This window comes from Nestor notabilis, unplaced genomic scaffold (assembly GCF_000696875.1).
Source record: "Nestor notabilis isolate BGI_N333 unplaced genomic scaffold, ASM69687v1 scaffold29949, whole genome shotgun sequence".
In the NCBI taxonomy this organism is placed as follows: domain Eukaryota; kingdom Metazoa; phylum Chordata; class Aves; order Psittaciformes; family Psittacidae; genus Nestor; species Nestor notabilis.
This window is the reverse complement of record NW_009942925.1, coordinates 22855-39550: the sequence shown is the minus strand read 5'-3', so window position 1 is coordinate 39550 and position 16696 is coordinate 22855. Positions and strand designations below refer to the sequence as shown.

The 16696-nt window shown below is 42.1% G+C and overlaps 1 protein-coding gene across 1 annotated transcript in view; it reads left to right on the top strand.

Annotated features, from left to right (window-relative positions):
- Positions 1-2881: 2881 nt before the first annotated feature.
- LOC104411258 (leucine-rich repeat-containing protein 7-like) overlaps positions 2882-16696 on the top strand; it is a gene marked incomplete at both ends in the record, with an annotated part of 36553 nt that continues 22738 nt past the window's right edge. The window contains 5 exons of the mRNA XM_010021639.1: positions 2882-2956; positions 5088-5232; positions 7031-7103; positions 12846-12975; positions 13384-13499. Coding sequence (XP_010019941.1) covers positions 2882-2956; positions 5088-5232; positions 7031-7103; positions 12846-12975; positions 13384-13499 — 539 coding nt within the window. The remainder of the gene's footprint in view (positions 2957-5087; positions 5233-7030; positions 7104-12845; positions 12976-13383; positions 13500-16696) is intronic.

Below are 16696 nucleotides of genomic sequence, written 5' to 3'. Positions count from 1 at the left end.
TATATAGTCGTCTTTGTTTTAAATGACTTCAGCATCATTCTGCATTTTTGCATGGTACCATGCTGTCCCCTAAGAATGATAAATGAGGAGCTGGTGGCCCCATTCTGCTGTGAGGCCCAAACTCCCTGAGTTAACTCATTTTTCAGGAAGCTGGTACAAAAGTGTATGGGCTGAAGTCAAATGCCACAAGCGAAACAGGCAAAGAGGCAAAGGCACAGCGTGAATCTGCAGAAATGTCATAGGAAAAGTGGTACTAGTCACTAGTTTAAACCAAGATCACCTGGGGAAAAGGATGGAAGGGTCCTGTTTTCCTGGATTCTGAAAACCCGATTTGGGCTTCAATAGAAACTTTCCTATTGGAGGAAAATACTACCTAGAACTCCAGGCTCCAGGGAAACCTTGAGCAACCTGCTCTAGTGGAAGGTGTCCCTGCCCGTGGCAGGGGCTGGAACTGGATGAGCTTTAAGGTCCCTTCAACACAAACCAGTCTGGGGTTCTTTGACCTGTGGTGTTGTGGAAGAGCTGAGTTTCTATGACAGTTCCCCCCTGGACCATTAAGTCCCTCCCTTTGCACTGGAAGATTCAGTGTTCTTCATACAGACAAAGTGGCAATGGGCATGGGGTTAAGAATAAAGGCAGTAGCAAAAAAAGAAGTAGTTTGCTCATTCATTTTCTGGAAACAAAGAATATAGAACTCATGAGCTAGGCTTGTGTTCCTAAAATAGAAATTGGCACTTCCAAAATAGAACCATATTCAAGTGGTTTAATGTAATCAAGGAAGGGAATAGGAAATCTGTGTCCCAGGTCTCCAGGAAAACTGGAGCGTTAAATCACAAGCTATTTCAAGGGTTTGAGATCTTCCACTCTTTGAAGTGTCAAAAAATGGCACTGGACAAAGGATAAACAGCAATTGCAGGACCTGAAGGGAGGGGGAAGGCTGGGGTGGCTCTTCGCAGAGTTTCCACACTCTGCTGCCAGCAGCAAGGCTTTAGGAGAAGTTGTGGAAAAAAATAGGTAAAGGCAGGGAGAAAAGGAAGAGGAAAGAGGATAAAATGTAATCTACTTTTACCAAAGATTTATGTCAATCTTCAGTTCAGACTTGATACGGGGAAGTGTTTCTTTACCAAGAGGGTGCTTGAACCCTGGTACAGGCTTCCTGGAGAGGTGGTCCATGCCCCAGGCCTGTCAGTGACGAGGAGGCATTTGACAATGACCATAATAATATCCTTTAAGTTCTGGTCAGCTCTGAATTGGTCAGGCAGTTGGGCTGCATGATTGTTGTAAGTCCCTAAAATAGTCTATTTTAGTCTATTTCTATTCCATTCCTATTCTCATTCCATTCCTACTCACATTCTATTCGTAGCAATCTCCACAAATGCATCAGCAGAAGCATTTCTAACACAGACCAGTAAGTTTTTAATATCACTTATCAAAACCTCAGTGAGATCTCATCTGGATTATGGTGCCATAATGCTATACCATAATGCACGGTATACCATAATAATGCTCAAGACATTTCCAATCAAACTGTAATATGTACAACACAGGAATAGTTTGTTGCCTTTGGGAAGGGTGTCTGTCTAATGAGAGGGATTTAAAAGAAAATTGAAGTTGAGAGGGGAATTATGGCTATCTGCAATAACTGTAGACAGTGAACACCCTGGAGGAATAAAGAGACATGGACCATCACAGGAACAAATAGTACAAAATGACCAGTAATCAGTTCAGCCTGGAAATCAGAAGTGGGTTTAACCATTGAAGGACAACATCATTTCAATAGAATTACCCAGGGCAAAATAAATGAACTTTCAACTATTGACTTATCATTTTTTAATAGAAGCACATTATGTGACAACACAGAAAACTGAGGGACTGAGCTCTGCAGGTTCTTCCTGTAGCGGGTGACCTGGGCAACTGAAAAACCATATTTCCTGTGGGAATTACATCCTTCCAAGGAACTTAGGCCACAGGAGATAATCAGAGGTCTCTCTGAAGGTCCTGTGGTGCTAGACAGATACTTTAGTTTCTAGCTGTGTTGGAATAATTCCAGTGCAATGGTACTACAGGCTTATAAATGGTAGAATCTCAGTTAGAACTGAATTTCCTATCAGTTTCTGGCAAAGAAAGATCTCTGCAACTTTGCAGAGCTAAGGCACATGGGAAGCCTTGTTTTACCTGGGAGAAGAGTGTTTCATGAGAAAGGAAACTACTGCTTAGGCTGAAACCTGGAAATACTGTGACCTGATAGTTCTTGATTTTCACAGCTGTAATGAGTGAGAAATGATTTTGGGAAGTGCCTTTTGCAGTTTCTCTCACTGAAGTGCTGAAGCGAATTGAGCATCTTACATTAAAGTTCGATATTGTCATTTTAAGTCTTTATCATTGCATACCACTGGTTTAACCACCAAATAGGACATTTGCAGATACCAAATTGTACATAAATGCAGGCAGTTTCCAGCAACACGACTCTGTTCAGCTGCCATAACTCATGCAAAAGGCAGTTTCACATGTGCCGCAGGATGAGCTTTGCTCTTTCTTTTCCGTGCATTGTACCTGAAGCTCCACAGTTCTCACTTCTCTTATTTCCTTTGTTCCTGCTGCCAATAGACTGTTTAGAACAGGAACTTCTGAGCTGTTCTTTGTGTTTATTTCTGTTCCAAAGCTTCTGAAATATTACAAGTTTTGGAAGGATAACAGTGGTTAAATGGAATGAAATGAGGATATTGTTCATGTCATTAACTGTCTGAAAGTCTGATGTGGGCTATAAAATTTAAAGGCAGGTGAAGAGCGAATCCTTTTTTAAAAGGCAATATTGATTTCTATTTAACTACAAAACCAGTGATTTATTTAACTGTCCATAACACTGAATTCTTTTCCTCAGCCTGAGGTTCTCGAACAAATACAGAATCTAAAGGAGTTGTGGATGGACAACAATTCCTTGCAAGTACTACCTGGGGTATGAACATTTATTTTATGTAATTAACTTACTGTGTGATACAGTGAAGTATTTATAGTGAACAAATGCACGTGCATTTCCTTGGATGGGTACATATTCCTGGTTCATGTAGTCATTAATTATTATCAAGACATAAGTCTCAGCAGAGCCATTCCTCTGAGAAGCTTTTCGATGTTGTGTTATTACATGATAGTGTCTAAGAGGGAATGTGCCAGCTTTATTTAAGCCTTGGGTAGTTTTCATTGTGAGGGGATGTTGCTTCTTCCCCATCACCATGTGTTAACTACCCCTTCTATAAAAACCCTTGTGAGTTTTACAAAGAAGAGGAAATATTAAGTAATCTACATAAGCTTACAAATAACAGATGGTAGGTACAGATTGAACTAAGCTAAAAGCAGTTCTGAGGCAGGGGCACAAGATGTGTTTCTCTAGAAAGCACTCCATTTAGAAATGGAACAAAAGGCATTTTACAATGCAAACATTCGGGTCATGGTTATATACCAGTGCTGTTTCTGAAGTGTTGCTACTCACAGGAGAACTTTGATTTTCAGTTTTTATTGCCGTGGATTGTTTGAGATGGTCACTCTCAAATCCCCACAGTGATTATGGCTGGAGACGGGGCTCCCCGTTGTTAGGGTTTTAACACACAGGTAGCAACACGCCATGGGTTTCGTGCAGTAATGCTCCTTATTGCTGCAGGGAGAATGTAAAACTAAATCTAGCACCAACGTGTCGAGGTGTTGGAAGAAGTGCCGCCTCCTCCTTCACTTTTGAACGTTTGTGAATCGAAATAGAATGTTTTGCATTGAGCAATGGCTCTGTTTTGGTTTAACTAGTTTACATTTGGTTTTTATTCTGTGCTAAGCAGATGTTTGCATGGAAAATTATAATTATGAGTCTCTGTCCAAATCTCCACTTTGAGTGCTCTGTCAGTGCAAAGAACACCTGATGTGGAAACCACTTCTTATTACTGAAACCAGCTGGAGACCAAGAACTGAAATAGCGCAGTATCGCTGCTGCAGTGTATCCGAGCAGAAGGAATAGCAGATCCACAAGAGAGTGTGGGCACAATCGTTGTAACCACTGTTCCGTTTGTTTCCTGTTCACAATGAAACGGGTTAATACATCCAGTGCTAAAAAATATTCCCAGCGCAGCCCTGCTGAGCTGCCAGAATCCCTGGAGAGGATCTGTAGAGGTGAAAAAGTTCAAGGAGATCGTGAAACTGAATCCCAAGGAGCATAATTATTTCAGCAAAGAATTCGTGTTTCCTGAATCTGATCCTCGTAGATCCTAGATGATGTTTTCTGAAAACCTTCTTCACGACAAGAGGTTTAAAGCAGTTAATATTAGCCTTAAAATTTGGCTTTTAAAAATAGAAAGGCAATGCCAAGTGGTACTTGATTGTAAGATTTAGAGATTTGCCAGGTTTCCAGTGTGGTTAATTCAGGTTTTTAGATAGTCTGTGCTAGAAACAGCGATTGTGTTCAACTGTTAACACGGGTAGAATGGCGAAGGTTGGGTGAAAGGCAGATTTTCCTTTTACACAACACTCAGTTAGGATTAAAGGTGAGATGAAACTGCCTCTGTAGAAGCAAAGAGGAGAATTCCTGTCCTGTTGCTCATTGATGCTCTAGATGCAGATAAACACTGTACTCATAAACGTCTATCATGGGAGTTTACCCCTCATTTGAACTGTGGATGTCCAAAGTCCAGTTCTAGAGTCTATAAAATTCAGAGAATCAGTTTGATGCAGAAGAGTTTTACCTGCATGTCCAGCCTCAGTGCTCTTCAGGACTGCTGAGTAGATATGACTTGGGAGTAAATACCCTTGGATCTGTGTCCAAATGAAGAAATAATACAGCTGAATGAGAACTCAAACCTTCCACAGATTTAATGGCTTTGGAACACATTATTTAGCTTGGCATGTGTTGTTTAGTCTGGTGCGGTTGCTTTTGCAGTTGTTGTGACAGGGGGGTGTTAGCCCACCACTGGTACTGCGGCAGTGAAGTAAAAAGGCTGCGGAGATAACTGAATATGAGCCTGTGTTAGCATTGCTTGTCTTTAATTGAACTTAGAAGCTGGCATGCAGTGTCTATCTGTTCAAGTAACGCTTTGTAACATGCTATTAAGTCTATAGGGAAGTTAAAACAGCTCGTGTACCTGGATGTGTCAAAAAACAGGATAGAAACTGTGGATTTGGACATATCAGGATGTGAAGGACTTGAAGATCTCCTGTTGTCATCCAACATGTTGCAGCAACTGCCAGACTCCATAGGTGAGAAAAGCTCAGGATTTCTTGTAATCTTTTACAGCTGAGGATTTAATTTGTATCTTTTTAGGAGGTGATTATGAGACTTTATAATAGCTGGAACAAGAACTGCCATTAAATTCCAAAGGAGTTGGAAACATCTCTGTTTGGAGCATCCATGAAGACCATTTTGAAAAGTTAGGGAAAAAAAGCCCTGGTTAGAAGATATTGATTGTTCTGCTTTGCTATTTTAAAGAGAATAATCAAAGAAAGATATAATTGAGCTGATCTGAATTGGAAAGTAAGTATAATAGTGATTATGTTAGCAGCATGAGACTCTGGAAGGAAATTGCTGCTCTTAGTTACAGTAGTGCAATTCCATATGAGAGCATTAAACACAGACATAGTTCAAACTACTGGTTTTCTTTTTTGAGTATATTGCATGCACAGAATTTCTGAATTATTTAGAATATGCAGAAATTCTGGAAGCTGAGTGGTTGTAGGTGTATCACTGTGTATCTGCATGTTTCACACTGGTCTTGATCCCTTCTATTTGCTTTGGCAATGCTTGAAGTCTTTCTTCTACTGCTTCCAGCTGATGAGCCCACTAAATCACTATCATCATCATGTTTTTCACCTTCCTAAGTGTGTCCCTTTAACATGGAACTCTGAAATTCTCCAATCTTAGTCAAGATTCCCAAGTGTATTGCTAACTAATGCTCCTATGCTACAGGGATGGTATTGGATGTCTTTTACAGCTCTTTTCCATGTTGGTTGTCTACACTGCACCCTAAATTCTAGAGGTTTGGTTTTATGTGGATTTCTGATGTGTATCTGCAGATTGGTTTTCAGGGGGGATTTAGCTCCTGAATAAATGTGTACTCTTTTAATTACATATTCTTGCAACTGGATGTATTCAGTTCTCATTTCCAAATTCCCATTACTCAATGGTACATTACCATTTAACAGGAGTAAAGCAAAAAGAGACACTTTCATGCTGCATTTACTAGCATCCTTTTTAATGATACTTTTCATTGCTTCAGTTTTCATATTATAGCACATTCAGTTTAGTATTTTTTCTATATTAGTGATTAATTTATATTATTCCCAACATTAATTGCAAATAGTTATTTAAAAACTGCTATTTCAGTGCAGAATTCTTCCAGGGAAAAACCAGATTTTGAAATGTTAATAACCTGCAGAAGGTGGAAATCAGTTTCTAGCACTACAATGCAATATTTTTCCCATTTTTTCTGGTTTTGTTATTGTCTTCTGCAGTTTTGCCCTGATAAAGCAGAAGTTTCATTCCCTTCTTGGTGAATGTTACCCAGTTGTGCATCTGCTTACCCTTAGATGTGTAATAACTCTTCAAATGATAAGAATGAACCACAGATACAAACACATTCAGGATAGATTCTGGTTTTCAGTCAGATTCCAATTTTCTTTCTATACCCACGTATTGTGAAGCTTTATAAATGCTGCATTAACTTTAGATAATTTGCCTCATGTCCTGTTATGACCTGAGCACCTTTTAATTGAGACAACAGGACTTGAACTCAATAGAAACATTAACAGATAAGCAGAAATTTAATATTTCACTTGCAGTTCAGCTTGACATTTAATCAGTGCTTCATTTTGATGACACACATTGTCAATGGGACAAGAATGTGGCTGTGCACTGTCCTGTATACACGTGTTTTCTAAACTCTAGATCAGGGCTATTCAGCATCAGAAATCACTGTTTGTTGAAGGATATGGGGGATTACAGGAAGTAAAGATGAATATGAAATGTTTCACTATTACTTCTTCCTTCTGTGTTTTGTAGGGCTGTTGAAGAGGCTTACAACTTTAAAAGTAGATGACAATCAGCTTACAATTCTGCCAAATGCGATTGGAAAGTGAGTATAAGTCTTATGACTGTTAGCATTAAGGAAAATGTGTTTTCCCTTCTGCTTCTGGAATGTGGGGGGGGTAAAATGAAAAATATGACAAAGATGTTTTGAATTACAAAATAACTTAAAACCATGTACCTAATACCAGCTTATCACATTTAGATTTGACACAACACTGTTACTTCTGTGGACTTACACTGCTGTAAGTGATCAGAAGATGAAATATATCACATTTTCCAAGGAAAAGAACAAAGATGTTTTTCTGTGTGAATCACTCACAATTTAGATGATTAGAGCAGGAAAAGTGGAAGAACCAGAGGGATTTGGGGGAATACGTCTGTTCCCATAGCAACAGCCAGGCCTCGATGCTGAGAAGAAAATGGCTATAAAGCTCCTGTGTATGGAGAGCTCTTCAAGTATTGAAGCAGCAGAAATGAAAAAGTCATGAGCGTTTCATAGGTGTGTGCATCAAAGTGTGGCAGTGTCCTGTCAGTAATCCTACTATGAAAAGCACTAATGATGCCCTTTAGCTACTGTTTTGTCAGCTATTACATGATTGCTGGTGCAAAATTCAGTCTTGTACTGCTGTGTGGTGAGCTTATTGCTAAATGAAACCTCCAATTTGTTGTAAAACTCAAGGTGGGTGTTAGCATGTCTTTGAGCATGGAAGTGGGTGATTCTTTATAAAGTTACACACTGCACGTATCCCTCTAGCAGAACATACCTTGAACATTGATGTGTTTGTAGGGTGTCTCTTTCTCAACATGTTTTACTTCTGAAATGCTATATAAACAGGTATATGGGGGGAAAATAAGAATATCTGGTCCCTGGCTGCCTTCTGCAGGTAGAGAACTGGTGACTTCATCATGCACTTGCACCAGCAGTGCTATTCCTGCAGGAGAGAGAAGAGAGTTCAGCCTAAGGAAGGACTGTCTGCCTGGCCCGACTGAACAGTTGGTTGTACCACTTGTATCAGCCGTGGGAGTCGGGCATCACCGGGCAGGTTGCACTCAGGCTCTACCTTTGCTGCCAGTCCACTGTAGCTCAACAAAGAGTTTCATCAGAGGTAGTTTTCTCAAGCCAGGGCTGTTTGGAGGCTCCCAAACTTAAAGCCTGGAAAAAGCTTCATTTAGACTTGTCCAGAAATACAATAGTAAGTGAGGCCTCTAGAACAGAAATGATCTCTAACTGCACAGCCAGTGCTCTGCTACTCCTGCACCCATCTTACACTACTAATTTCAATAATAATTGAGTTGTTGGTATGCCATTTGGGAAAACAAATCCAGATCTATGAACTATTACAACTGTAGCAACTGAAAGCTCAGGTTGGGATTACCACGTTGCACTTCCTGCAGTGTCTGTAGATCTGTGGGATATTCATGGAGAGCATTAAGAGTCAGTTATATGAACCACAAAAGGGCAAATCTTTGCTCTACAAACTATGGTGTAGCACTAAATTCTGATAGGCAGGGAAAGCTTGTGAGGCTCTGCAGAAAGGTTGATATAATATCCAACATTAACTAGTTTGGATGAAATTGTTAAAAACTTTTCAAACCTTTCTTATTTATTGAATTGCTCAAGTTGAAGGAGAACCACCCCCTTTTTTTAACCTTATATATGTTATTTGTCATGGAGCTTTAATTACAGTCGTAAAGACACATAGTGCTGCTCTGACTGGTGTATATGCAGAGCACCAAGCTAATCAGGTAATACTATCACGTTAGTTTTGAGTGGTACTTTTCAACGAAGTACTCTCATTTAATGAGGACAATGTCTCCCACATCAAAATGAATTTCCTTGCTCTGACTCATCCATTTGGATGGTTTCCTACTGGGTCTGTGTCTCCTTAATGATAGTAGTAGTCAGTACCCACTGCAGAGTACATTGTTGTCACACAAAGATTAGCAATGTGGAGGAGGGAACTCTCCCTCCAGAGACCAATTTCCTGATGAGACACAAAGTACTTTGCCACTGTCAGAGTCAATGTTGCTCATAGGAAACCACCACCCTCATTTTTGGCAGTCTTGTTCAAAGGGCAAGCCTTCAAACGTAAGCAGCATTTAGAGTCTGACCCTGCAAGATACTATACACAGTAGACTAAAATTCCACATAAAATCAGGGGATTCCAAGTTGGACACAAAGACTGGGGATTTTACCTGCAGGACCTGGGTGAAGGAGTGTCCCTGCTTCCCGTTGGTGGGTGGGAGGGTGTCATGAGGGAAGTCACAACCCATCCATAGGTAACAGTGCAGCAGGTCAAGAGCCAGTGTGCAGTTAGATGGGTGCTTTGTGTATGTGTCTAGGCTGTGCCATATCTGACAACACCAGATGCTGGGTACTGTGGCTGTTGGGAGAAATGGTCTGTGACTGCATGGAATGGGGCTGAGATGGGCTGGAACTACCTTTTGGTCCATGGCAGTCTTCATTCTCCATGAACTCCCCTCTCCTCATCTGTCTAAAAGTACTCCTCATCTGTCTAAAAGTACTCCTCGTCTACCTTAGTGTATGTCCTGTGACCTGCCTCATTTCAGTGGGTGCCAGACTGAACAGCAGGTCCATGTCTGATTTTTGTCTGCCTTTAAACCTACCAAGAATTATCCCAATTTAGCCCAAGAAGACAGAAAGGTTCATGGTATTCTAGCTGAATTAACATTGATGGAATTATAGCTGCTATTGTCAACTTACTTTCATGGACAATCCATGATGAATGAAAAATCACTTTCTGAAGTGTGTATTTTCTTAGCCATGGTTAGTTACAGAGATGAAATCCAGTTTCATACTGACTTGGTTGGTTTTGCTGTGGCTATCTTCATTTGCCTGCTCCTTCCATCAGGAAGGCAAGAAGCTGAGAATGTCTGTGCCAGACAATTCTCTTCACATAGAATTCTGTTGTCTGATGAAGTCATTCTTCACTGCCAGCAAAACTGCTCCAGTTAGAGTTCAGTGTCTCCGAGTTTCTCATTGCCATTGGAACGTGGTAGTTCCCAATTAACTTATCTGTTTTCAAGCTCTTCTGGTTGTGTTATCAGAAGCAGAAGTTAAAACATGTGTGTCCCACAACGTACCAAGCTTTCCAGCTGGACTTCCCCCAGTCGAGCACGCATTCTGTATGGAGGAGATAAACATGATGGACTTTTGCCTTTACTGGAATTGTTTTGTATCTCTGTTGAAATAAACTATGGTGGGTACAAATCTTTATTAAAGAAAAGCTATAACCAAAACCTGGCAGAGCTTCTGGATATGTTCCATGCAGCTCTTTCACTAAGCACTGTGGCTTTTCAGCCTATTGAAATACAGCAATTAGAGGCAAGTTCTGAGAATTCCCTGCTAGGAAGAGCTACTTCTGCTTTCAGGTTTCCTCAGATTTGAAGGCTGAAAGTCCTTTTTCTAAATTAAGAAACTGGAATAAAGGTAAATCAGAGATACAGTGAAGGTCCAGTCCTGCAGTTGTGACCCATCAAAATCTGATGGAGCATTTCAGCAGATCTACCAAAACATTTGGAAAAATCCCAGATAATCTTTTGGGCACCAAGTCCCTTTGTCAGTGGAGAGGGAGGTAACAAACACTGATGAAGAAGTAGTTGCTTGACATTTAACCTTACTATTAATTAAAGCACTTGAGAGAAAAAATGCAGTATATGTGGAGCAGGAAAATGGGGGCAGAAGCAAGGAATGATGGCATTTGTGATGGGCCACCAAACCTGTATTCCAAGAGCTGAAGGAGCAGTGCAGTGCAGCGTTCATGTGAGGAGATTTTATATCCAGCCTAATTTTTTAAGATATTCGGAGTATTTTAATATATATGTGTGTGTGTGTATGGTCGTAATATATTATATGTCTGTATTTCATATATATATGTATAGTTGATATATAATAGATCTCTTTATCAGGGACGTAGTGATAGGACAAGGCGAATGGCTTTAACCTGCCAGAGGGGAGACTGGGATGAGCTCTGAGGCAGAAGCTCTTCCCTGTGAGGGTGCTGAGGCGCTGGCACAGGGTGCCCAGAGAAGCTGTGGCTGCCCCCATCCCTGGCAGTGTTCAAGGCCAGGTTGGACACAGGGGCTTGGAGCAACCTGCTCTAGTGGAAGGTGTCCCTGCCCACGGCAGGGGTTGGAGCTGGAGGAGCTTTAAGGTCCCTTCAACACAAACCATTGCATGGTTCTGTATCATGTATTGCATGTACATATTCCTGTTTGTGTTATTTGCATTATCAAAGGGCAAACTGTTGACTCTTAATCCCCGGAGTAAGACTGATGGTTAAGTGTTGCCTGATACCTTGTGTCTCCTGGGAAAAGCAAACCCCCAGAGCATCCCAAGGGCTGAGTAGGTAGGACAGGGTCCTGAAGGGCTGAGAAGTGCCACTGAGGGCTGTTCCATACCGGAGCAGCAGTGGGTGGGTAGGTTCAAGTGCTGACTGTCAGGTCAGACCTCTTTCTTTTCCCAATTTGACAGAATGCAGGAAATACGATCTAGGGAAAGGGAAACAAGATCAAAATGGAGATTTTTGAACTTCAGTGTCTGAAGATGTCTTTGGTCTGCTTTGTTTCGGTCCTTGCCATCAGATACCCTTTCAAGAGAACTTTCTAGCCAGCTCTCGGCATGTGAGAGAGGCACTTTGACAAAAGCCATGTCCATCTACAACAGGCTGAGATACTTGACTGCATTTGTATCCCAGTTCATGTTTTTTCACCACTGATCTGTATTAGGCTGACCTGAAATAGCCCAGTATCACTTTGGAGATACATACAGAGACTGCACAGCTATGCCTAATTTTCTCCCAATCTAACTCCCTTAAAAGCAAAAAAGCCCAAATAAACAAACAGCTGTCATTGATCTTGGCTGAAAATATTCATAGTATAATAGTAGCTGCTGTCCTTAGAAACAACAAGCACTTGAGATTTAACATTTTAAATAGGAGATGAAATTAATATTTGCTATAAGGGATTCAGCTTATATTGTAACATAAAAGTGATATGTCTGTTTATGCTGGTGGTTGCATTAGGTGGCTGCTCTCTTGTCCCAAGGAACAAGGGATGGGACAAGAGGAACCAGCCTCAAGCTGCCCCAGGGCAGGTTTAGCTGGAGCTGAGGAACAATTCCTTGCCCAGAGGGTGCTCAGGCATGGGAACAGGCGGCGCAGGGCAGGGCTGGAGTCACCGTCCCTGCAAGTGTTCACAGCCCGGGTAGCCGAGGCCTCAGTGCCAGGGGTCAGTGGTGGCCTTGGCAGGGCTGGGAATGGTTGGACGGGATGAGCTGAAAGGGCTTTTCCAACCTGGTTGATTCTGTGATTCTGTGATGTCAGGTGTCTCAGCTGGAATGTACCCTGGAGGTAATTTCTATGTCCCTTCCCTTTGCTCTCACCAGTGCTATTGCTTTGCTCTCACCAGTGCTATTGCTTTACCTGTTGTTTGTCTCTGATGTTAAGAGGATAAACTTTGCGGTTTGATTCTTCAGCTTTGGAGGAATTGTCTTCATCACTGTTTGAAGCAGTTGAAAAACATCCTCACTACTACAGAATGATGATGTGGGGAAACCAAGTGGTCTTTCTTAAACTGCCTTATTGGATACAATTGATGAACAGTGTCCCTAAAATTGCATTATTATAGACTTCTCCTAGGCAAATCTGCACTTTGGGGCATGGCGTCTGTAGTAGTGTGATGCTTTACAACTTCCAAAGGTTCTGGTTTGTTCATGTTTGTTATCTGGTCCTTGTATAGCATCTAACAAGTGTATTTCCCATTTCAGTTTGTCTTTATTAGAAGAATTTGACTGCAGCTGTAATGAGTTGGAGTCTCTACCTTCCACCATCGGCTACCTTCACAACCTGCGGACGTTGGCTGTGGATGAGAATTTCCTTCCTGAACTGCCCAGAGAAGTGAGAAGCTGATTCTGTTTTTAATTACACCTTGAAGTGTTTGTGGTAGGCCCAATTTTTCATCCCTACTCAGACAAAATATGTCTTCAAGCAATTGCTTCTGCACAGTGTGGAAGAAGCATGTTCTTACGTACTCACTTCATACTTACATACTCAATACTCTTACATACTCAATAGTAAAATAGTAAAACCAGTAAATTAGTAAATTCATGTAAAGGTGAGAGTATCCCTCAGAGTAGTGCAGGTAACCCTGGCATTTCCCTGATGTTACAGGCAAAGGAAGGACATTGCTTTAAGACTAGATTCTCTATTTGCTGTATTTTTGGCTACCTCCCAACATCAAAAGTTAGTTGTAAGAAATTTTATCATAGCAGATATCCTGATATCTTTGGGTTTTCATCCCTCTAGATTGGGAGCTGTAAAAATGTAACAGTGATGTCTCTACGCTCCAACAAGCTGGAATTCCTCCCTGATGAAATTGGGCAGATGCAGAAGCTGAGAGTGTTAAATCTGAGTGATAACAGGTACAGTTCACATAATTCTTCTAACCCATTGTAAGGATTTATTTATATAAAAATTATTTTTAGGCTTACTTTATTTAAACTATAAGGAAAAAATCTTGATTTATTTTCTTTAATCCATATGGTTTGGTCTTAGTTCCACTGCCAAACTTGAATGGGGCCAAGGTCTGGGTCTCAGTGTGTTTTAACAGACTAAAGCCTCTTTAGTTCTTTTGTCTCCTGCTGTTTCCATGTGGAAGTGTGATATTTGGCTCTAAAATTGTATACAACTTTGTAATATTTAATGATTAAAACATTGTGACAAGCTGATGCATAGGGAATCGTTAAACGCAGGCACACTGGTGTGTTCTCCTGTTATCCTACCTCTGCTGAAATCAAAAGACAACTGTATTTCCTTCAGCAGAGCAAAGGTTTTGTCAAAAACCAGATTCTTCTGTTCCTATTCACATGATTATTCCTGAGAAATGGAGTCCTTAACTGGTCCTTTCTTGACACTCACCCCATGTCATCAGGTCAGGCTTTTCCTTGAGGTTTACACACGTGTATGTTCTAAGAGTACTTGAGTTTTCAGTATAACCACAGAAACACAGGTTTGCTCAGTAGTGCAAAGTAGGATGTACAAATACCATTTTGTTTCCTGTAATTATCATCCATACTCAGCAAAAAGCAGGGGAAGGACTTTCCACACCTGTGTCTATGTCCTGTCAGCAGTTTCACCGCTGAAATTTAAGGTTGAACATGAAGTAACAGAAATCCCTGTAATATATTTGTTTAATTATTTGCTTCATTCTCTTAGATGATTTTCAGCATTTCAGTTGTGTATCATAAAATACTTGAGGTATGGACCAGAACACAAAGTTTATCTTTAGTTTGTTGAAACTGTCCATATCCCAGAATCGAACGTCGGGTCATTGATTTTGGGTTTCAGATCCCAGTGCTTCCCCGGGGCCAGGGAACACTGTCCCATCAGCACATCACCACAGCAGTGCAGGTTTGTGCTTTTGTCTCTGCAGCTGGAGCCTGAAGCTGTGTTTCAGGCAACCCTTTGGTGTCACTCAAGCTGGTTCTTGCCAGCACAGGCATTGCAACTTCCCTCGGCTGTTCTGCACCCGTGTACCCTGTCCTGTCCTGCTGTGCTTCTGTTGAGGTGGACAGTGATCTCGAGTGCTTACTGAGAGGAGGCTGCCACCAACATGGTGAAGTTTCAGATGATGTCTCCATGGGCTGGTCCACCTTGCTGCTGCGTGGCCAGCACACAGGAGGCACAGGGTGGATGTAGAAGTGCAGAGGCAACAGGACAGCATGGGTCTGGGGCCTTGGGGGACTTCAAGGAGTAGCACTGCAGGATGCCTTCCCTGGCACATTAATCCAGTCTGCGCTGGATCACTCTGACCCCTTTTCAAACCTGTAGTTGTGCCATGAGTTTGTATTGAGGAAGCAGAAAAATAGTGTGAGTTTCCCTCTGGTTTTGGCCAAGTAACTTTAAAGCCAGGTCAGCTGCTGACTTCAGGCACAGGTTTTCGTGTGTAATTGCTGAGAGGAGGAGGAGGTGGTTTGCTACTGGGATAAAGCACTGGAGGTGATAGTAGCAGGAAGGGCTTCCAACCAAGCTGACCTGGCAGCCGGCTACCACCAGAGCAGCAGCCCTGCCCCACCTTACTTCGTCCCCAGCTGCCCAGGTCTAATAGAGGATTGGGGTTTCTGTTGTGGAGGAGGGGACCAGCATCCTGATGATGTGATGTTCCACGGGGTGGAATGGGCTGCTGTCCTTCCCACCCACCCTTCAGTGCTGGCTGGTAGCCCTGCATCTGCCCCTGCACTTGCGCAGGGCTCACTGGGCACGTCACTGAGCTGGTTCATCTCACTGAAAACAGAAGACGCTATCGTTGTTCTTGTGTTCATTTTGTGACACTCTTTGTGGTTGAGTTCCTCACCACTGAGTATGGAAAACACCCTTTAGCCAGCCAAAGGTGCACCAAAGCAGGTGGGAGGCAGGCAGAAGAGGACCTTTGTTGGGGTGGGAAGCTGTTCTCTCAGATCAATGTGAAATGCTGTACAGATGGTTGTAAGCATTGCAGGTCTAGTGGAAGAGCAGAGTCTAGCCCAGGAGAGATAGGAACTGACTCAGACCATAGACCTTCAATCTTTAAAGCTGGGTGAATTCTCATGGAGTTTTCTCAATGGGTTTGGGGAGTAAATTTTTCTTCCTTGTTGACATCCATTCCAGCTGAGGTTAAATGTTGTCCTGCTGAGACATCGTGATAATGCTGCTGTCATGGAAGTCCCCACCTTCATGAAACTGAAAAGTTTCAACATTTTGGCACCAAAGGCTTTAACAAAGTTCAGATACTGTCTTAATTCTGGGGTTTAACTTCTATTTTTACTTTTCTGGTTTCCCATTTTTCCATTCATACCAACATTAAGGCAATATCCATTCTTTCTTTGAATGAGTCCATATGTCTGTGCTAGTAAGGAGCATACTTGGACTCTGCTTGTTGCTAGGAACCTTTCCACATCACTACAACAGCTTAGCCCCTCTGCTCCTCCTGCTTCAGCTGTGCCAGAGGAGGTAGAGCAGCCCAGCTCTTCCCCTGGATACCCCTGCGAGCCATTAGAAAAGACACAGACACACAAGCAGAGCAGAAAGGTAATTCTAGAGCCAGGGGGTCAGTGCATGTGCTTCACCCCATGGTGATGGGCTCCTCGGTGTCTTTGCACGTTATTTCTCTCTCAGAGGGAACAGACTCTCACCATGACTGTCAATCCATGCGCATCATCAGGGATGTGTAGTTTGACAAAGGGGATCTGTCCACTGCAGGTTCATTCCAATGAATGATACCTCAGGGTCACCTCCTTCTACTTCATCGCATGCCAGATTTCACCTCTGGTGTCTACAGCTGTGAAGATAAATAGTGCACTTGTGTATCCATTAGCTCTTATGTCATTGCCTTTATCCCAGTGACTCTCTGCTGGTAGCCTGGGTAGACAACTGTGGTGTAGAGTGTAAAGAGGAAAAGAGGAGCTCTCTCTCCCTTTCATTATCTGGAGCTTGCTTGTGTATGAAAGTTGGAAACATTTTGGGAGACTTGGTGTAAAAGCCTGACTGGATGTCCCTCAAGGAGGAGACAAACCTCCACAGACCTCTTTGCCACCCAGGCTAGTGGGAATCTCAAAGTGTGAGTTGGCACATTTTGCTCAAA